Source organism: Terrapene carolina, unplaced genomic scaffold (genome assembly GCF_002925995.2).
Source record: "Terrapene carolina triunguis isolate 2854851 unplaced genomic scaffold, T_m_triunguis-2.0 Scaffold66, whole genome shotgun sequence".
Lineage (NCBI taxonomy): Eukaryota > Metazoa > Chordata > Testudines > Emydidae > Terrapene > Terrapene triunguis.
In genome coordinates, this window is record NW_020664417.1 from 88,806,739 (window position 1) to 88,829,859 (window position 23,121).

The 23,121-nt window shown below is 40.9% G+C and overlaps 1 protein-coding gene across 3 annotated transcripts in view; it reads right to left on the reverse strand.

Annotated features, from left to right (window-relative positions):
- Window positions 1–15,931, reverse strand: part of UVSSA (UV stimulated scaffold protein A) — a 99,175-nt gene extending 83,244 nt beyond the window's left edge. Inside the window, exons 1-7 of one of the 3 annotated variants that reach the window (XM_024199057.3) lie at window positions 15,852–15,931; window positions 14,448–14,554; window positions 13,700–14,030; window positions 4,931–5,051; window positions 3,305–3,745; window positions 2,048–2,157; window positions 744–872 (exon numbers count right to left, since the gene is read on the reverse strand). In XM_024199057.3, the coding sequence (XP_024054825.1) occupies window positions 744–872; window positions 2,048–2,157; window positions 3,305–3,745; window positions 4,931–5,051; window positions 13,700–14,030; window positions 14,448–14,545 (1,230 nt within the window). In that variant the 5' untranslated portion in view covers window positions 14,546–14,554; window positions 15,852–15,931. Of the gene's footprint in view, window positions 1–743; window positions 873–2,047; window positions 2,158–3,304; window positions 3,746–4,930; window positions 5,052–13,699; window positions 14,031–14,447; window positions 15,147–15,851 lie in introns of those variants that run through there. The other 2 variants (XM_024199056.3, XM_029910688.1) reach the window with 2 other exon arrangements.
- Between the last annotated feature and the right edge of the window lie 7,190 nt (window positions 15,932–23,121).

Below are 23,121 nucleotides of genomic sequence, written 5' to 3' on the forward strand. Positions count from 1 at the left end.
ATGGGGTCACTGACTTATTCTGTGGCCTTGGACAAATCATCTAATCTCTCTGCCTCAGTTTCCTCACATAGTAAAATAGTAGTTAGTTCTAACTGACTTCTTCTGTGGCATAGTAAAATGAGGATATTAAAACTTACTCGTCTCACAAAATTTTCACTGGGAATAACCTTTGTGAAACACTCTGAGCATTAAAGCACCATGTGATAGACTTGGAAGCCTCTCATAATAATTAGCTGTTACCCAACCTCTGTAGAATGTAAGCACTGTAAATCAGGAACCACGTCTTTTTTTCTGACTTGTGAGGTGTTGGCATAGTTTTGCATGTTTCAAAATAATAAAATGGTAATAACAATATGTATGTCTTCCTTCATTAACACTAAACGCCAACATAGAAGAGAACAAAGGACAGAATACAAACTGTACATGAAGAAACTGGGACTAAAGAGAATTCTAAAATTTTACTACCTCACTGTATAAAAAAAATTAAAACAACTAGTGTTAATGTCCTATCTAATAATGAAGGCCCTGACTCTGCAAACATTTATGCATGTGCTTAATTTGGCTCATGAAGTAGTCATATTGAAGTCAAATGGATTACTCAAATATATAGAGTTAAGCACATGCTTAAGTGTTTGCGAGAATTAGGGCCTACAAGGAGATGTTTAGACAGCATTATATTTTTCTGTGTGCAAGTCAAGTGTTTGATAGTCTACTCAAAAAAATGTTTAATTTAAAATACTCACCACTTTTCTTTTCCTCTCTTTATAGTCAATGTTCATTTCCTTATGTTTCTCCATAGCAGTCTCTAATTTATTCTTAAAATCAATGACACATCTTAGACAATCATCATTTATTCCTGCTCTGGTGAACAACTACAAAGCAAGAGATATACATTCTTATTATTTCTGCTACACACATCCTCAAGAAAAAAATTCTTAGTTTTTGTCCATTTGTAACATGACATGCAATAAAGCAGTTTGCTCCTATAATAAGCAATCACTGGTGATCCCAATTCTCTCCTTTTACCTGCACTTCTTTCAAAAACTTTTTTTTAACTGGGGGAGTAAGAGTTGATAGCAGCAGCTAGAGTCAACCAAGGAGTAGGCAGATGCACTGTAAGGTGAGTGCACCTCACCCAGGGCCGGCGCTTCCATTTAGGCGACCTAGGCGGTCACCTAGGGCACCAGGATTTGGGGGGGCGGCAATTCAGCGGCGGGGGGTCCTTCCGTGCTCCGGGTCTTCGGCGGCAATTCTGCAGCGGGTCCTTCACTCGCTCCGGGACCCGCTGCCAAAGTGCCCCGAAGACCGGGAGCGCGGAAGGACCCCCCCGCCGCAGAATTGCCGACGACGACCGGGAGCGCGGAAGGACCCCCGCCTAGGGCGCCAAAAACCCTGGCACCGCTCCTGACCTCACCATACAAAATTGCTATCCCCTGCAATGGACACTTGAGCAGAGACTACCAATTGTGCTGAATGAATAAGTGATTTTCTAATGTCGACTTATCTCATAAAGACATATTCATTTTCACTTTAAACCTACCATATAGGCCATATTTAAACGGACATCTCCAAAAATGAAAAACTCGTGCACTGTGCTAGGTAGCTTAAGCAATGTTGAATGCACTCAAATATAAGTGATGCAACACTGACAGTTTCTAACTCAGATTTATATTTAGCCAATTATTACCACCCTCCCCACCTCACAATGTAACAATAACAATTATTTTTTCTCAGTTTAATTTGCTTTGTTTAGTTTTCTTCAGACTTTATCCTCACACACTTTTATTGCTTGTTGTTGTTTTTGCCATACGTACAGACCAAAGATTCAACACATAAGTGCACGAGTCTTTAGTTTGCACCCAGACGCTGAGTTTGGTGCAGTCACACCATCTTTAGGCTTTTGTAACTTTTTGCAAGATGGTCTCTATGTGGGTCCCCAAATTATGCGGTTTCATAATGAGTGTTAGCATTTTATGGAAGACAAGCTGAAAGCAAGCAAAAGAGGGGAAAGAGCTTTTTTTATTTTTCTTGGCAGAAGTCATCTCACCTGAATCCAAGACTGCACAGATGGCAAGAATTTATTTCTGATGAGTTTGTGCGCATCTATGATATTGTTTATTATGGCAGTATTGTCTTCATTCTCACGCACCTTCACATCTGTTGAAAAGGGAGGAAAAATACACAAGCATGATGTCTTTAGCATTGTCAATAAGAACCTACAATAAATAAGTGGAGATGGCACAACATGAAACTTTGGAACATAATTGATCTCTTCAGAGATGAGTCACAAGATTACTATGTTCAGCGTTAATGCTAAAAATACTTAACCCAAAGACCAAAGAGAAAGAAGGGAAAATGCTTTCATTATGCTGCATAACTCTGAAAAAGGGATGCTAAACCAACACAGCTTAGCCATTACCATATGAATCAAGGATATAATTGTAATACAATAGTGACTAGAGGTTCCAATCAGGGCTCTGGACCCTACTGTGCTAGGTACAGTACACACATAATGAAAAGTTGGTCCCTACCCCAAACAACAACTCTAGGAGCCTGATTTTCAAAACAGCAGGAATGCAGTTCCTGTGCAAAAAATGCAACTGCCTGTTAAGCTTTCACAATTCCTACACATGTATGCAGAAATGGCCAGTTATATATCTTACCAGCCATTTACATGTGAAATTGTAGTTAACTGTATGCACATGTACAGTTAACTGTAAGGCACCAGACTTTTTAAAAGTCAAGCCTGGCTTTTCTACAAATAACTCAACCTCTTGAAATGATATTAAGAATCATATTTTAAAATCCTTGCTACCAGCACTCTATTCACTATTTTATGATAAGTCTTTACAAAGTGTTGAGAGTTTGATTGCCATATTAAAAAATGTTTCCCCACTATAACTCAAGCATATTATTGTAGGGTCATGACGGAGGTCACTAATTTTAAAGAGGTAAGTGCTGAAAGCATTGAAACACAGCCTTCCTCTCTCCTTCCAAATAAAGTTATATACATCCTGCAAACAGAATGCAAGCAATTCAGGACAGGAAACCTGTCTTATTCTAGGTGCTGTAATACATTAACAATGCCATATACTAAATCTTAACCAAAATGGTTGATTAGTAAAATCTATAAATCACGTCCAATACAATCTGCATTGAAGGAGGGTTACGAGATGAGTGGCCAGACGTAGCAGGGGATCTGCTAGAGAGGGCTGAAATATAAAATATTAAGTTTTGTAGTTAATGGCTCACAACTTCACATACAGACGTTCTCAAGCTGTTTGTGTGGTACAGTACTAGGTACCTGTGGAGATTTCAAGGTTGAGAGTGTATTTATGAGAACCAAGCCCATGGTTCCTAACAAAGGTTTCATAGTCATCATAATCGGTGGCAGCAGAAGCAATTATTTCAGCTTCTGAACGTTCCCCTCTGTCTATTTCCTTTTGCTCAGGCAGCCCCAACTCTTCGTTCAGGTCCCTGTTTCTACCAACTATTAGACATGGGGAAACAGAAGGAAGGTCCTTGCTGCAACAAGGCTGTTCATCATCCATGTGTCCAAGCAAAGATGGCTGGCGATCTGCTATCTGCATGGATAAGGAGGAAGTAGGTTTGTCCTCATTAGCAGTCCTCTCCGTGACAGGGTCTAACTCTGCATCATTCACAGTGAAGTCAAATGGATCTGGCATCAAAAGCCGGAAACAATTCTCCATCTCTGTCAGTGTGTCTTGGATTTCCTGGGACATTTCTGTCAGGAGAGAATTGTTTTAGAATATTGCTCCAGGCGATACAAAATGTCTACAGCTCAGAAGTGGAACAAACTCGCTTTCTCATTCCCCACTATGAGAAATCAGTACAATGCAAGTATACCTGCCAAAGGGGCAATTCATTTATCTTTAAATCAGTAACATATTCCTATGCACATGGGTCCTCATGCCTGCCTTTCTCCCCTCCAAATGCCCCCCAGATCAAACTGATATTATTCTCTGGTCTCAAGAGGTACAAAATAGAAACAACTCTCTTTCCTATCCCCCGAAAATCTGAAAATCTCAGAGCACTTATCAAAGATGGCCTTTTAATTGTTTTATAAAATATGAAGTAGAGCAGATGGATTGGTAAGGTTATTCCCAGCAATGTCACTGGGTAAGAATCCTACAGTCCTGGAAGTTATGCTGTTATAGCTGGTTACTGATGCATCTATGAGTAACAACCCAGACACATTTCAGCTGAAAATGACTTAAGGAAACTTAAGACTCAGTTTTAAATTCCAGGTCCACGCATAACTGTTCATAGCGCACAGCCACACAAGTATTCATAATGCACAAGCAAAAAGTATTTGTAAGTGAAGCCAACACTTAAAAACTGTACGGTAAGAGTCTCCACACCACACACACACACTCACCCTCATTCTTCAGTTTTGTAGAAATTAGCTCTAAAACCTTTGCTTAAAGAAACAGCTTTCCAGTATGCACAGATATCCATGGAACTTTTGCTGGACCTCCTATACCATGTACAGGATTCCTACAGTGGTATTTAGCAATGCCTTTTGAAACACAGATACTCTACATGAAACACCTTTTTGATGCCCTGATTCAGAAGATACTTAACTCACATGACTAACTTTAAGCATGTGAATACAGCCATTGATTTCAACAGGACTCTTCACATGCTCAAATTTACACATATATCTAAGTTCTTTACTGAATCAGGGCCCGAGACATTTAATTACCTTCTTTTGTATCACCCTGCGTTCTACCTGAACTCCTGGCACTACACATCACTTGTTTATTTTACCCTACATTACGTCTACATATGCACTACTTTCCTCGTCCACCTCTACAGCCCATTCCCACGTGGATAGCTGCTTTCTTGGAGGCTGTATTTTATATAGCAGAATTCCTTAATAAACTTTAAAGTTTTCAGAACATCTCACCTTCCATTTCTTTTTCAGCTCTTTTTGCTTTCTCTTTGTAAATGTTATCTAATCGTTTCTGCTTCTCCTCCTCCCTTCTCCTTTCAGCCAGAGTTCTGACATTTACGTCTTGAAAATCCACCTGAGGAGGAATTGAAGAAAAGTGTTATATTCATTGTAAGAAATACAGAAACACTCCCAAGATTCCTATCTTTGATTAAATGTCCTCTAACATCATTAATCAGTGGGTCTCTCTACAGTACTTCCTTTTATTGCCCCTTCTCCCAAAAACAATAACTATGGTAACTTTTTTTATTAGTGAAAAATGAGATCATAGGAAGCAGAAACCTGAACATTCTCTCTGCTGTCCAAGGCCAAAGAAAGGAATCTATCTTGATGCACCCTTTATAATTTTGGGAAGCCCTCACTTGCAGTAGGGGGGTGGGAGAGCTGTCACATATGAACTAGATAGAGAATATGCAAAACTAATGCTAGGTTGACCCATATAACTCAAGAATTTTAGAGTAAAAGCCAAAACTGCTACTTGCACACACTGTTCCCAAGAACTTTGCATGCAAGCAAACCAACCAGTCCAGGAGCAAGCCATATCCCCTGCAACATGCAGTGAGTTAAATCACTGAATTTTGGCTTTTACACTAAATTTCCTGGCTTTGGTGGATTTTTATCAAAAATCTTTTTTTTTTATTTTACTCCTTTATTTCTTATTTTTGAAGTACAGAACACAATTTAAGTCATGCACCTTACAGTAGCTCCAACTACTGTTTTGATTTTATTAATTTTAAATGTTAGGTTAATTTGCTCATGAAAAGGCCTGAAAATTTAAATTTTTTTCCTTCCAAAAATTATATTCTGATGTACAAATCTATGAGCTAGCACTAAGAAAAAGCTGGCTTTTGGTTGCTTTAGACCTTATAATTTAGTTACATGAGACATCTCATCCTGCAAGTTACTGAGTACCATCAACTAACTTCCATTAACTTCAATGAGAGAGACAAGATAGGTGAGGTAATTTCTTTTATTGGACCAACTTTTATTGGTGAGAGAGACAAGCTTTCATGCCACACAGAGCTCTTCTACAATGCATTAACTTCAATGCTAGTTTATACTGTAAAGTGCTATGCAACGAATACTTAGGAACTATTATTCTAATGGAATTAGCAATCCCTCCCCAGATGCTAAATTCATAGTCTGAACATCCAGATGAAATTTTCTTTGGTCATAATGGTTGTACATGAAACAAACCATATTTCAAAATAAAATGATGTTTCTGAGATTTTGTTTTGCTGTGACGTAAAAACCACACAAGGTCCTTAAGATCATGTGCTTTAAATCACCGCCCTTTTTCACATGACTGTAATTATAGTAGGAGAGCAAAATCTGACACACATAATAAATGCCTGTACCATTTGGAGATCAAACTATAAGTGTGCAGCGAACAAGCATCCCCTTTTGCTTCCTCCAAGAACCTCTCCTCTACAACATGCACCTGTACTTCAGTAGCCAGGGATCAGGAAAAATCAGGTCTGTTCCTAGTCCTGGATTTCACACACTATTGTCCAGTCATGTGTGTTTCTCATTCACTCTCTATGCAACCATTGGCACATTACTTAAGCCCCAATTCAGCAAAGCACTTACACATTTGTTTGACTTTAAGCACAGATTTAAATTCTAACTAAGTCAATGGGAGTTAATCACAAACCACAGGGCTTTGAGTCTAAGTACATGCACATAGTATTTTGCTCTATCAAGGCCCTAATCTTCTTAAGTATCAAATACTAGTTTACCCCAGAGGAATGAAGTGAGACTTAACTAATATTTGTAAACTTCTTGAAGCCAAGTGGTGGGGTAGGCAATATTCCAATTTTACAAAGTAACTGACACACAGAGGGACTTGCAATACAGTAAATTTAAGGGGGGCAATTGCATCTATATCTACAGACAGACAAAGGTAGTTGCATGAATACATCTGATTTTGATTCCCCTCATCAATCTTAATGGTGTTACAAATCACATTTCCTTTTTGGAAATATTTCTTTCCCCACATTGTGTGTGCGGCTCTTTCAGTGAACAATTAAAATTGTATACAGTGATGTCAGACATACAAAGTAAAGAAATGGAAATAAAACCCAGAAAGTTTCCTCTGATCTTTAGTTATAATAAGTGCATCTAACATTAGTAGGTAACATTTCATTTAAATAGGATTTCAGACTTGTGAAAAGTTTGCACAGTGAGCTAGTGGCACAGTCAGAATTAGAACCCAAGACTCCCCACATCCCAATCCTGTGTTCTCATTGTGACACCTCTCATGGAGCAGTTTCATCCTTACATAGGCCAGTGGTGCCCAACCTTTTTATACAGGAGGGCCACATAACCCTAACACAACCTTGTGTGGGCCAAACAGATTCTACATATCTTAATAAGAATTAAAGTCACCTGTATTGATTTATAGATAGGTTGTTTCTATGTACGGTATTGTCTATTTACACACTTGTGTAAATTAAAATGATGTAAACGTGATGACAAAACGCTAAGGAATCAGCCATTAGTATATTGTGTTGAAGAAGGCTGCAGGCCTTATAAAATGCTCTGGTGGGCACCTGCGGGCCATAGGTTGGCCACTCCTGACATAGGGAAAGAGCATCTAAAAAGCTAAAATAGAATTACTCTGTGTTAGCTCAGTGGGTTTGAGAATTTATGTTGGGTGTCCTTGTTTAGATCAGAGTTAGCTACTTGAGTAATTGTTCTGCCTCTATTGGTCTCAGCAGTAGATGCCTTTTCCTTCCTGCTAGTCAGAACAACATACCAGAATTTGAGGTGGAGGAGCACACAGTCCTACTCCGTTCAGGCCTGCTTAAATGATATATTTAAAAAGAATGAAAGGGGGGGAAAAAAAAAAGCTATTCCACAACAGAAAAATGTTTACTTCAATCTTGGGAACAACATAGTGTATAACTATCAGCCCAGTGATGTAGGAGTTGGGCTCTGTTGTATTAATTTAGATAGAATAGATGGTCCAAAAAGTGTCAACAGAACCCAATCATTGTCTAACATTAAACAGTGTTAAACAAGGTTTGGGGTTTGGTACAGAGAACTCAGCCTCCTTCATACCAGGAAAAAAGTTGACATGTGAAATGTAAAGTATGAAATATGGCTTTCATTTTAACAACATCCCTAGTTCCCTTTGCTGGAAATAGTTTTTAGAAGGAGAACTCTCTTGTTTGACATTCCCTTAAGAGGGTATCCCAGGAGGTAAGAACTATCCTTTTAGAAAAAAGAGAAGTTAGTTCAGATGGGCTGTAGCTGTTATTAAAGTTTGAGCCCATTTTATCCCAGGTGTTGTTTGGGATTCATCTAGAGCCGGTAGAGGTAGAAATGTTATCTGGGTCCCTTTCTCTGCATCGGTCTGATCAGGACATCTCTCAGAATTAGGATGACAAAGGCCCAGGATCCCAGGAAATGGTTGGGATGGCAACCATGATGGTGAAGCTCGCTTCAGTAGCAACCCCCGGCCCTCCATTCTTCTATATTCCTCCTCCCCAAAAAAGTCTTTTTCTTTAAGGACTCAAAAAGGGAGTGATGGGGGGAATAGCCCATCCCCTCATTATTTTGTCCACTAACTAGGCCTAATATCCTACACCAATTTTGATTCATTGAAATTCCAGTTCCTCAACTTCTGTTTTTACCAAGCATGATTTCATCATAGTTCTTGAACCATAGCAATAGGCCCCTTTGTTTAGACTAATTTAGTCTGTCTCCTTTTGGCCCCTTCCTCTCCACGCCCATCAACATCTGTTATTGTAGGTTATTGTGACATCTTATGCATGTTCACACACTTTTTACAGTTAAGCTCACAGAGTAAATGTGTAGGCCCAGTTATAATCGCTTTCATAGCACACAGGAAACCGCACGCTCAGCTCTTAATTCTACTCATGCCCTTCTCAAAGTGAAAAGGGTTGAGGGTACTGTGCTACTTAATCTGAATAGCAGTCTTGTATCACTCAAATGCACTAACAGAGATGCAACACAACACCTCATTACACAGTTATGGATATAAATGCAAAAATCTTTGTACATCTAGTTTTAATTGAATCCCACTTTGTCAATAAGGATATCTTATCTTAAGCCTTTTGGGTAAATAAGCAAGTGATTACATTACTAATGGGCAGAGCAGAGGTGGGGATCTGTGGCCTTCAGAACATGCTCTTCCACTGTGTCCACCTCTTTCCCCCCCCCCCACCACCACCACTTTGAAATGTTTCTGATCAGAAAAAGTTACACGTTGCATTAGGTTTATTAACCAGTACAGTTCCCGACAGTATCAATAGGTTTAAAAATACTCAGCTACATGGGAGTGGAGATGTGTGGAAATCAATGCTTGTGGGGCAGCAAAATGAAGCAATGTAACTTCTATATCCAATTAATGAAGTTACCTATATATCAGTGATTTGGTTAATATTGCTCTGTTAAAGCTTCAGATTCTAAATCAGCTGCCTATAGAGACAGAAAATCTTTGGTTATGGCTATAGCTTGCAAGCTGCCTCCAAGCAGGGTCCTTAATTTCCTTTGTTATATGTACAGCTCTAAGCAAATTGTTGCTGCTTAAATAAGCTGTGAAGAAAATTGTAAGTTTTGATTGGGGGGACAGCAGCAAGATATTTATACATTTGGAATTCCTTCAACACCTGGAAGAACAGACAGACCATACTGCAAGGTCTATAAGGTCAATACGTTGGCTCTACTAGACCAAACAAAGGGTAGGGTGCCAAAAAGGGGAGAAAACATTTCAGAATCCAATGCCCTTGAGTAAGGGCCTGATCCAAAGCTCATTAAAGTCAACGGGTTTTGCATCAAACCCTAATCCCTTCCCAATAGACCCCTTTTGTTTAAATCATTGAATGTCAGCTAATTGCAAATGTCAAGTATTATGCAAGTGAAGAAGTGGTCTGCTAGGTACTTAATTAGGATGCAAGTTACTTACGGTTGCATAAGTCAAAACACCACTTTGGAACAAACTGGAAGCCAGTGAAGACTACATGCATAATATGCTCCTAGTGAGACAACTTGCAAAACTATTAGGCAGGCACATACTGTGCTATTGCACTGATCCACTAATAAGGTGACAGACGTAGGTAACTGCAGCAAGAAATGCATCTGAAAAGAAAACTTTAGACCAACACATTGAAAAAGTGTTCCTGGTCAGTGCTGTCATCAGCGCATAGACATGCAGCTGGTGGTCCACTTGGACCATCCCCCCACCCCTGGGTTGGGGGCACGTGGTACAAGCAGTAGCTATGCTTCCCTCATGCATACAAGGGAGTCAAAGTGACTTCAGCCAACCATTTTTGTAACCGTTTACAAGCATTATTAGCTTAGTATTGCTCAGGTTGAGGAGCAGTCAGATAGCCCCAACCACTGTTAAGCATAAGAATTTCACAGTAGATCAGACCAGCGACCCATCTGATCTAGTATCCTGTCTCCAATAGTAGCAAATGCCAGCTGTTTTAGAGAATGCTATAAGAAATGTTGCAGTATGTAGTTATGGGATTATGTACCTACAAGGAAAGTCTCCTCCCAATCCCCTACAACTAAAGGATGTCTTAAACCTTAACAACAGCAGTTTAAACACATGCACACAATATATATACACATATGAAAACTATATATAGAGAGAGTTTTTATTTTATTTTATTTTTTTATATATATATAAAAAATTAAATATTTACTATTCTGAATCTAGCTATTCCTGAGACAAGGAGGGTGAGGTAATACTGTTTATTGGACCAACTTCTGTTGGCGAAGAAGAAACTTTCTTCAGTCCTTGTCCTGCAGGTTTCCTTTGAGGACACCTTCAAAAGATGAGCCTGGGAACTCAAATTAATAACTTCGCTACACACTAACTATCATGGAATAAAGACACTGGATTTATGATTTATTACAATAATCTGTAACCTCCTTTTTTGTCCTATGACTGCAGAGGTGTTAACGGGCCATTTCACTTTGAATGGTCCCTTACAATGTGTGTTAACTACTTATGCTAACAATCTGTTACACCTTGTATTTAGCTGTGACACACTGAGTACCCTTCCCAGACCTGAGGAAGAGCTCTGTGTAGCTCAAGAGCTTGCCTCTTTCACCAACAGAAGTTAGTCCAATAAAAGATACAACCTCACCCACCTTGTCTAACATCCTGGAATCAATGTGGCTACAACAACACTGCAAACCTAGATATTCTTGTAATTCAGATAAAGCATCCAATTCTTTTACAGTCCTGCTAAGCTGTTAGCCAGAATGAATATCTTGTGACAGTGAGTCCACAGGCCAGTTATGCACTATGTGACAATATTTCCTTTTATCAATCTTGCACTCTTTTCAATGTGACTGAACATCTCTTTGTTGCTGTACTGTGAGAGCCTTGAACAGGGTAAATCTGTCTCCAGAGTTTATGCATGCCCCCAGTCATTGTCATTGCCTCAGTCATTCTCATTGACCCTCTCAGAACGTCCTCTAATTTTATTCTACCAGTTTTTAAACATAGTGACTAGGATCTAACAGTATTCAAAGTGAGGGCATGCCCTGATTTATAAAATGGGCATTAAAATATTTTAATTGTTCTCGATCCCATTCCTTACATATCCTAAAATTCTCTTTGCTTCTTTTACTATTACTGAACATTGAGCAGAGGTTTTTGTTAGCGCTGATGCAATCCTTAGATTAGTATAGAGAAGATATTGATTAGAAGTAGGAGGTAGTATTACAATTGTATACACTACAGCATGAGTGAGACCATTACTAGAATTGTGTGTTCAGTGCTGGTACCTATGCAAACTGGAAAGAAAACTACAAAAAATAATTCAAGGTCTGGAAAACCTGCTTTATAGCAAGACTCAAGAAACCCAATCTATTTAGTTTATCCAAGAGAAGGTTAACAGGCATCTTGATCACGGTCTACAAATATGGAACAGAAGTATTAGTAGAAGTCTCTAATTTAACACAAAGGCATAAGATCCAATGTCAGGAAATTAAAACTAGACAGATTCAGATTAGAAATAACAGTGTTAATTAACAGTCAAGGCAATCAGCCATTGCAGCTACTTATCTTCAGATGTTGTGGAATCTGTCACTTAAAGTCTTCAACTCAAGATAGGATGTATTTTCTAAAAGGTATGGGCTTGGTGGAGTAAAGTTCTATGGCCTGTTATACAGTAGGTCAGATTATTAGATGATCATAATGGTCTTTCTCTGTCTTGATAATCTAGGAGCTGTCCACAGTGGTGTCTAGTATTTTTCCTAAAACGATAGTTATTTTAGAACCCCAAGAGATGTATGCGTAGTTCAAATTTCCTCCAATGTCACTTTGCATTCATCTGCCATTATGTTACCTATTCACTAGCTCGGGTATGTCCCTCTGAAGTTCCTCAGCCTTTTTTAATTGTAACTAACCAAGAGTTTTGTTTCATCTCCAAATTCTCATGTCACTATTCATCCTCTTTTACAAATTATTAAACACCGGTCCTAGTACGTCACTACATGCCATCCCATTATTAGCCTTTTGCTCTAATGAAGGTTGACCAATTGTGTTCTTAACTATCTGGTGTCTGATCCATGATAGTACTTAAGTTCTCCCTCTCCCCACCCTGCGACTACTTAGTCCCTTAGTAGATCTAAAGGCAGAAAGTTGAATTTGTCTTGCTTCAGACTGAAATTAAGGTTGAATTTTGAACAGTAAGGGTATTTAACCACTGGAACAATTTACAAAGGGATGTGGTGGATTTTCTATCACTATCAAATTTTAAAATGAAGATTAGATGTTTTTCTAAGAGATATACTTTAGTTCAAACAGGAATTAATTCAGGGAAGTACTATGGCCTGTGTGATACAGGAGGTCAGACTAGTTGATCACAATGGTCCTTTCTAACCTTATAATTTATTAATCTAACCACATGTGAGCACTGGCTTTACACCAGCTGGCTTCAGCTGAGATGGAAAGAGCCAAACATCATCCATGTATTGAAACACCAGATTATACATCCCCTCTAGCCCACCTAATAAGTCACGTACCCATTGAACAGGAAGGTTATTAAAGAAATAGAATCTTGAAGAACCCCAAGAGATCATGTGGCACTGAATGAGTTCCTTTATTAATGAGATCCAACAGGATAGTGGCTAAAGAGTGAACATTGATATTCCAGCATCAATAGAGAAAGGGTATATTTAACGCTCTGATTAGTAGCATATGAAGTAGTATATAAACTTTGCAAGGCGAACAGGAAAAAAACCAAGAAATACAAAATATATTATAGTATCTCATTTCTTGTTACTGCCTTTGATTTACACCTCTAGAAAAATAAAATCTGTGTTGAAATGAGCTTTAGACATTGTAACACAAGGAAAGACCTATCCAAATAGGAAATTTACACTCTAATCTGAAGCAGTAAAATAAGGCAAATTGTAGAAAGAGTTTACAGGTTGTACTAAATAAAAAAAAAAAAAAAAAAAGTCCTAAGCAGTATGGAAAGGACTTAGGTTGCAGGGGGGGAAAAAAACAGGTATGTAAATTTCAACAAAGTGAGCAAGAAAAACCAGTATTCGACACATTTGTCAGAAAGAAAGAAAGCAAGCAAGCTCAACATTGTTTCCAGCATATATCCCTTAATATTATCTTACAGTGGAGAAATCAACATCTGCCAGAAATCAGCCTTATCTTTCTAAGCCAGAACCTAATGAGTAGACGTGGAGAATTAAACATGCAGAAGTAAACAGGCAAAATACCTTCTTGTTCTGTTTTAAGAAATGGTATCCTAGGGAAAGTTTCTTGTAAGCTTCTCCATATTTTTCATGCCAAGCTTGTACAGATTTAATGGCTGTTTTTTTCAGTTTTTGTGCTACTTCTTTTGGTGCGGGAAGAGGCTGCTCATGGTCTGTTTCAATTGTGAGCTCCAAGAATTCTTGAAAATTTGAAATAATTAACGTCCTAAACTGATGTGACCGGGTGAAGAGCTCATCCACAATTTGAAAAGCTGAGAAGCGTATCTCTGCATGTTCTTGATTCAGCTGTGTCATCAGTAGATGATACGCATGACTAATATGTTCATCTGAAGACCTTTTAAAAAGTAACAAATATCATCAAAACAAGTACAACCACCAGCAAGTGAGTTTTTTGTCCTTTTATGGATTAAAAATATTTTTTAACAGGAAAAAAAGGAAGCTTTCTGTTTTGACATGAGATTAAAAGATATTTAACCCGCAAAAAATCATCCCCAAAAAACTCACTAGGAGTCTTTTAACAAGTTTTGGAGGAAACCCACCATCACCCATTATTCCATGAGTTTCCCTAATTTTCAAGGCAACAATCAATTCCAAAGTGTTGCTTAAAGCAAAAAGAAGAGTCTGGAAGAGGCCAGACTAACGGGTCACTGTGACCTGTTTTTTATATGAAATAGTGTAAGATGATAAAATGCTAGAAAACAGCCCTATGCCAGTATGTTCCTCAACTAAAGAATTTAACGACACTTCATACTTGCAGATTTTCTTTAACTCTTTCATTTTCTCTGGATTCAGTTGAGGCTCTCCTGAGGTTGTGAGGTCCTCGACCAGCTGAGAGAGCTTTTGGTCCATCTGCGGAAACTCGTAAGACAAAGATAAATAAGATCACATTTTATTTGCCTGGCATTAATATTTTGACTAGGTATTTTTATATATATTTAACGTTTGCCAGACCAGCATATTTGGTATTCCACTACATTACCTGAACTAGTGCTTATACCCTCATCTTGACATGACCAGTTTTAAGAATTTTATTAAGATGATGTTAAAATAAAAAGAAAACGATACAGAGTTTAAGCATAGAAGTTTCTGGTTATCATAGATTGGGAGCAAATACGCTTGCCAAAACCAACCACAAAGAACCTGTGTGACAAGTGGCATAATTTTATGCCTTGGCAAAAGATGAGCGGGGAAGTTGTCTTTTCAGAGGGGCAATGAAAGCGATTAAGACTCTACCCACATTGACATGACCAGCTCAACAGCATTCCTGACACGATCCCAGTAAGTGTATTGGGGCATGCACAGCATTATTCATAAGGTACCTGTTCTTTAGGTGGAAGGGGAAAAGGCACCTTGAGCAGGCAGGTGGATATACACAAATTTCAAAGATTTAGAAACTGCTGAACTTGAATTAACATGCAAACTAGAGACCATCAATTTAGGCTTAAATAGAGACTGGGAATGGCTGAGCCATTACACACATTGAATCTATTTCCCCATGTTAAGTATCCTCACACCTTCTTGTCAAACTGTCTGAAATGGGCCATCTTGATTATCACTACAAAAGTTTTTTTTCTCCTGCTGATAATTGCTCATCTTAATTAATTAGACTCTTAGAGTCAGTAGGGCAACTCCCACCTTTTCATGTTCTCTGTATGTATATGTGTATATATATATATATATATATATAGCTCCTCACTATATGTCCCATTCTACGCAGCCGATGTGCTCAAATACATTTGTTAGTCTCTAAGGTGCTACAAGGACTCCTGTTCTTTTTGTGGATACAGACCAACACGGCTGCTCCTCTGAAACCTGGAATTTTAAGGAAACTGATTAAGTGACTGATCCACTTTTAACAGCACTGCTTTGCTTCTCAGGCCTCTTCGCCCCGGGGCTGAGGGAGACAGGGCCAGCCACAGTATCCCGCAGCGACGGAGGAAGCCAGCTCCACACAAGAGACCCACCCCACACACACAGGTGCTGGAACTAGGGGCGCTGGGGCTGCCGCACCCCCGGGCTTGACGTGGTTTCCAGCATACACCGAGTTTACAGTTCGGTTCAACGGCTCTGGGCACCCCCAGGATACAAACCAGCCCCTCCTAACCCCCCCGTGAGCCCCGCCCCTCAGCCGCCCGGCCAGCGACGCGCCACATACCGGCGCTCCAGCCGACGCTCCCCGCGGACCGGAAACGGGGCGGTGTCCGCGCCCCCCCGACCTCGCTTTCACAAAGCCAAACGCCTGCCGCTGCAGGATGACGTTTCATAACCGTCACTCGGGTGCGCCTAGTCTCCGCACGAGATGGGCCTGGGGGAGGAGTCTGAAGGAGCCGCGAGCTCGCGGCACGGCGCTGCCGGGAGAGAGCGTGGGAGCGCGCGGGCCGGAACGGGGTGCAGAGACCCCAACCCTGCGGGGAGCCGGTGCGGCGGCGAGTGTACGGGGGACAGAGCCACCCGCGGGCCAAGGGCCCAGAGACGCGGGGGCGAGGGGTGTAGGGGGCACATGTAGCTGCCCGCGGGCCAAGGGCCCGAGATGCTGGGACAGGGAGTATAGGGCACATGTAGCTGCCCGTGGGCCAAGGGCCCAGAGATGCTACTGCTCAGGGTGGTGAGAGTATGGGGCAGGGAGGGGCCATGACCGCAGAGATGGCAAAGCTGACTGCGGCGACCCTCAGTAAACGCGAGATGCGCCAGGGTTTTGAGACACCCTGGTGTCAGAGGAGGCCAGGTCCAAAAGTAATTACAAGAGGATATTTCAGAGGCCTTGCTGGGATTTTGGGCCCTGTGAGTGTCTTCAGCAGAGACTAAATTCATTCAAGGGGGAAATTCTGCTGGGGTCAGAGGATGAATTTCTTTGCAACTGGGATCAGATAGGGGGATTTTCTTGCACAACTTCAGGTTGAAAAACTTCAAGGTCTCTGGAGTTACAGAAAAGAAATTAAAATCATTAATCCTTCTGGTGTTTGATACCCTTCCACCATATGGGACTCCAGTCTCAGTTACTCCCATTCCATAGTCCATACAGTTCAATAGATCTTTAAATCACTCTGCATTAATTTACAATCTGCTGCCTACAATCTGCATATTGTGACTAACACATTATCTTCTGTGATGTTCGTTGCTGTGATTCATTTAGCTCCACCATTAATTTAATTTAGACGACAACAATATTAAATACTGAATGTGGGGACCTAGCACAGTAATTTTTATGTTAAACATTTGTTGAATAATGTTAGACATACAGCAATGTAAACTAGTCTGACTCTGGTGCAAACCCCAGCCCCTTAAGGAAGCTAATGCAGAGGAGTTGAAGCCAAGAGGAGAAAAAAAGTGCCTGTTCACAGTTCTGTACCCAGCCCAACCCCATCTCACTTTTGCATTGTAAGGTGAATTTTCTTGCACAGACTGCAATGAAAAGATGTGGCCTGTAGGGCTGCTGCATGTCCAGTAAATTGAAAGGCAGTCTCAAATGGGCCTTTAGAGCTGTTATCAACTGTCAAGTTAGAGATGGGAATAAACAATGAGATTCAATCTAGTCAATCTCCCTGCCACTTCAGGGCTGTTCCCTACCATACATTTTGTAGTGCTTAGTCCAGTCTGTCATTCTGTGATGCAAATAATGGGGCTTCTGTTACTTCCATTGGGAAACTGTTCCACAGTTCAGGAGACTTTTATGCCTCAATTTGAAGACTGTTGGGATTATAGGATTTTTGTGATGAAAGGGTTGTTGCTGTGTGGCCTTTGGAGACTAGTACAGTTTACATATAAAGTGAGTTATGTATCCTGATCAAAGAAAGAAAAGGATAGTTTATAAAAAGTAGTTTTCAGATTTTTCACATTAAAGTCTGCATTTAACTGCCCTTATACAGTGCCTTTCAGCTGAAGAGCTAAAAAGACCTTATGACCATTACTATAAGCCTCTCAACCCACAGAGAGTTTGATATCCCCATTTAATCAAATAATGAAAATGAAGTATAGAGAGGCTATGCAGTAGTTTTCAAACTTTTTGCATTGATGACCTCTCACAAGCAAGCCTCTGACTGTGACCCCCCCTTATAAATTAAAAACGGTGGGAGTAATTTAATGGGGGCTCGGGGATGTCAGCCCCATGGAGCTGACAGCTCACAACCCCTTTGTAACCACCTTGTGGCCCCCTGAGGGGTTACTACCCCCAGTTTGAGAACTGCTGGGCTAATGGGTCTAAGCATACATAAGTCCAACGCAAGTCAATGGGAGCTGTTGAGACAGCAGTTTTATCACTTCTGAAAATCAGGTCTTTAATGAGTGACCTGTCTAAAGGTTGCACCAGGTGATTAGTGGCAGAGTGGGCATGAAAAGCAGAATGTTTGACTCCCAGGTCTAAGCACTAGGGTCTGAACTTTATAGAGCCATTCACTCACCCACTGTGATCTGTTATTTTCTGCATTGCTTGTTTGTAAATTTACAAAGGTTTGATCCACTGGACCGAGTACAGGCCTGGGGAAAATGAATTCTTAGATTCTGATCCTGGCTGTGGCACGAGCTTGTGTGGAATAAAGCCAGTCATTTAACCTTTCTTGCATCTGAAGTGAGGTTCTTACCCACGAAAGCTTATGCTCCCAATACTTCTGTTCGTCTTAAAGGTGCCACAGGACCCTCTGTTGCTTTTTACAGATTCAGACTAACTCGGCTACCCCTCTGAGGGTGTTAGCTGTTAGACTCCAGGGCAGCTGGATAGCTCATACTGTATGTGGCTATTAAATCGTACAAACATTCCAAAAAAACCACACATGCCCAGGATTGGGTTATTAAGGGTGTCTGGGGAGTACATCTGCCTACACCCTAACAGAACTTGACTGATTTACTTTTCTTCTCTCCTGTCTCATTCCACACATGTTCCATAATCTTGCCTTTCCCCCTTATTTGTTACACAGATTGTCACCATTAGTTACAATTAGTAGGTGGTCAGGCAGTTGCACCTCTCCAAGTTACAGTACATATTGAGGATATAGCACACATTTCTCTCTTGTATAAGTGAAAGACATTAATTCTACTACCACTGTTGACCAAATTACTTAATGGCTAGTAGTCAGTTAAAGATTAATTCATTTATATTAAGAAAAAAAAATTAAACCTGCAATTTATGCCCATAACACTCACTGCATTTCCCCAGGTTCCTGTCATTGTTACCTTTGATTTGCCCTCTTAAAGAACATCCAGAAGCACTTACTAAGACAAAAAAATGGAAGGGATGTAAACTCATGCTTCAGAGTATACACCAATCTCTAACTGAGGAAGTTAAAAAAAAAACCTTTCCGTATGGACAGATTATTCCATAACTGTTTCTTGAACCTTCCTCTGAAGCAGCTGATACTAGCCAGTATCAGACAGCATACTGGACTACATGAGCCGGCAGTATGGTAAAAAATGGCTATTTTTATGTTTCCTTAATTTGTGCACCACCCACCTGTTACAGCTTGTCCATATGCAGATTAGAAGTTCCTTAGATAGGGACCATCTTTTTTACTCTGTGTACATACAGCACCCTGCACAATGACTCCTCAGTGCTGGGGGGGGGGGGGGGGAGAGCGCTAGGCACTTCTGTAATGCAAATAACAAGTACGAACAACTACTTAAAGAGATGAATGGGAGATGTGTGATATAACTAGAGCCCTACCAAATTCATGGCCGTGAAAAACACGTCAGGGACTGTGAAATCTGGTCCTGTGTGTGCTGTTACCTGGCTGGAGAGCAGTGGATGCTGGCTGACCACCCAGCTCTGAAGGCCTCGCTGCAGCCAGCAGCAGCGCAGAAGTAAAGGTGGCAATATCATGGCACCCTTATTTCTGCACTGCTGCTGGCGATGGCACTGCCTTCAGAGCTGGGCTCCCAGCCAGCAGGTGCAGAGCTTCTTGCAGCCAGGATAGGTTCCTAGAGGTGGGAGTGGTCCCTGCAGAAGAAGAGGAAGTCCCATCCCTCACCAGCCTGGCCAGGACCAGCAGTGGAGCCCCGCATACGGTAGGAGCCCTCGGCCAGGGTGCTCCTGGCCCTGCCCCTCCCTGGCTCTGGGCCCAGCACTCAGGGGTTAAAGGGGCCTTGGGCTGTGTGTGTGTGTGTGTGACCACAGAAACCTCCCCCTTGCCCCCCCACAAACACGGCACCCTGGGCAGTCATCTATGTTGCCCACCCTTAAGGCCAGCCCTTCCCCCCCAAAAGTGAGGACCCCCCCCCCCCAATCCCATGCCAAACTCACTTCTGTGCTGCTGCTGGTGGTGGTGCTACCTTCAGAGTTGGGTGCCTGGTCAGCAGCCGCTACTCTCCAGCTGCCCAACTCTGAGGGCAGCACAGTCGCCAGCAACAGTGCAGAAGTAAGGGTGGCAATACCACAAGCCCCCTACAATAGCCTTGCACCACCACTACCCCCATCGCCCCCTTTTGGGTTGGGATCCACACTGCAAAATTTCAGATTTAAGTATCTGAAACTGAAATTTACTATTTTTAAAATCCTATGACCGTGAAGTTGACCAAAATCAACCGTGAATTTGATAGGGCCCTAGTTATAACTAAAGAAAAGCAGTGGTATCTGCTTATAGATTCCAAGGCCAGAAGGGACCGTTGTGATCATCTGGTTTGACCTCCTATATAACACAGGTCCTAGAACTTCCCCAAAATAATTCCTTTTGAACTAGAGGTAAAGCATGCAATCATGATTTAAAAGTTGCCAGTGAAGGAGAATCTACCTTGACACTTCATAAATTATTCCAATGGTTAATTACCCTCACTTAAAATTTACACCTTATTTCTCAACTGAATTTGCCTAGCTTCAACTTTCAGTCATTGGAACTTATCATCTCTTTGTCTGGTAAATTGAAGAGCCTGTTATCAAATGTTTGTCCCCTGTTACGAGAGAACTGAATTTGATCTCATTCACAGCTATCTTGTGCACTTAGTCCCCATAAGCTGGAAGTGAGGACATCACAGCATCTGGAAAATCTGGCCTTGCTTAGGCAGACAAAAACAACTACACCGTTGCAGTGTGTTACTAGCAAGGACAGATTCATGAGAAGGGGGAGGGATGTGAATTCTGGGTGCCTGTGTTTGTAAATTTCTTACTGGAAGCTGCTTGTCTTATAAGTAGAAAATATGAGTTTTTATGCTGTTGTTAGGGGTATCCCAGCCTATTAGTTGTTGTTATGAATGCTGTGTTTTGAGTTACATATAAAAGAGTTTAGTTAGAGTGTGCTCTGGAGGAGAGACGTTTGAGAGGATTTCTACAAGCCAGGAAACTGGCATCAGACTCCCCAACAGCTAGAAGAAAGGCTGGCCACCAGAACTTTGCTGCTGACTCTATTGATGCCACCTTAGACTTTGGGTAACTATATTTGGGGTGCTAGACTATTGCTAGTTTTGATGTGTGCTTTGTACTCAATAAAATAAGGATTTTTGAGTGAAAGCATTCTGGCATTCTCATTTATCAGACAGAGGTGCTGTGTCCCCCTCTGATTTATTTCCTGACACCGCCTGGAAAACAGAGATTAGTTACCACAGCTTTGAGTTCAGATAGCCACGGGAAACACCCCCTGTAGGTACTGTGATCAATTCATCCCTTAACTTCTCTTTTTAAACATAAATAGAGTCTCTTGCTATAAGCCACGTTTTCTAGTCCTTTCATCATTCTCATGGCTTGTGCATACCGGAAGTGGACACAGTATTCCATCAGCAGTCACACCGGTACCAAATACAGAGGTAAATAACCTCTCTACTCCTACCCAAGATTCCCATCTTTATACATCCAAGGACTGCCTTAGCCATGTTGGCCACAGCGTTGCACATGTTCAGCTGATTATCCACCATGACTCCCAATTTTTTTTTCAGTGTTGCTGCTTCCCAGCATAGAGTCCCCCATCCTGGAAGTATGGCCTACATATTTGTTCCTAGGTGTATAGATTTACATGTACCATATTAAAACACATAGTGTTTGCTTGCACCCAGATTACCAAGCGATCCACATCACTCTGTATCAGTGACCTGTCCTCTTCATTATTTGCCACTCCCCCAATCTTTGGCTCATCTGCAAACTTTCTCAAGGATCATTTTATGTTTTCTTCCAGATTATTGATAAAAATGTTAAATAGAGTAGAGCCCCAAACGAATACCTATGGGTCCACACTAGAAACACACCCCATTTACAACTACATTTTGAGACCTCTCAGTTAGCCAGTTTTTAATCCATTTAATATGTGCCATATTAATTTTATGTTTGCAGTGTTTGTATAGCTGTATTGGTCCCACGATATAATAGAGACAAGGTAGGGTAGGTAGTATCTTTTGCTGGACCAACTACTGTTGGTGGAAGGGACAAGCTTTTGAGTTTCACAGAGATCTTCCTGAGGTCTGGAGAAGGTAACCAGAGTGTCCAAACTAAATACAAGGTGGAACAGATAGTTAAGCACAAGGGGTTCACACATGTTGTGGGAGACCACTTAAAATGAAGTGGGCAGTTAATAAGACTGCAGTCGTAGGACAATGAAGGGTTAACATTCTGTCACCCATGGTCAAACACTGTTCACAAATCACTCATTCCATATCTCACCACTCAGTCCTCGCCTTCAAAGGAAACCTGCACACACCTTCAAAAGACAAGCCTGGAAGTTTAAATTTATAACTCTGCTGGACACTAAAAACCATGGACTTAACAGAGACAATGGTTTTATGGCTCATTACAACAATTTGTAACAAAGCCTACTGCCTGCTAACCCTCCTATGCCTGCAGAGTTATTAAGTGCAACACGCGCAAACCCTTTATGCTTAACTATCTGTCTCACCTGGTATTTAGCCGGGCATTCTGGTTACCACAGAGGAAGAGCTCTGTGAAGCTCAAAGCTTGTCCCTTCCACCAACAGAAGTTGGGTCAATAAAAGATATTACTTACGCTACCTTGTCTTTCTCATGTTAATTTATATCATTCTCGTTTTTAAATCAAAATGTCATGCAGTACCAAGTCAAATGCCTTACAGAAGTCTAATTCTATTGCCAGGATCTATAAACCCATATTGCTTGGCATTAATTATATTACCCTCCTTTATTCTTTATTAATTGAGTCCTGTATCAGCCACTCCATTATCTTGCCTGGGATTCATATATTCATAGATTTCTAGGACTGGACGGGACCTCGAGAGGTCATCGAGTCCAATTCCCTGCCCTCATGTCAGGACCAAATACTGTCTAGACCATCTCTGATAGACATTTATCTAACCTATTCTTAAATATCTCCAGAGATGGAGATTCTACAACCTCCCTAGGCAATTTATTCCAGTGTTTAACCACCCTGACAGTTAGGAACTTTTTCCTAATGTCCAACCTAAACCTCCCTTGCTGCAGTTCAAACCCATTGCTTCTTGTTCTATCCTTAGAGGCTAAGATGAACAAGTTTTCTCCCTCCTCCTTAT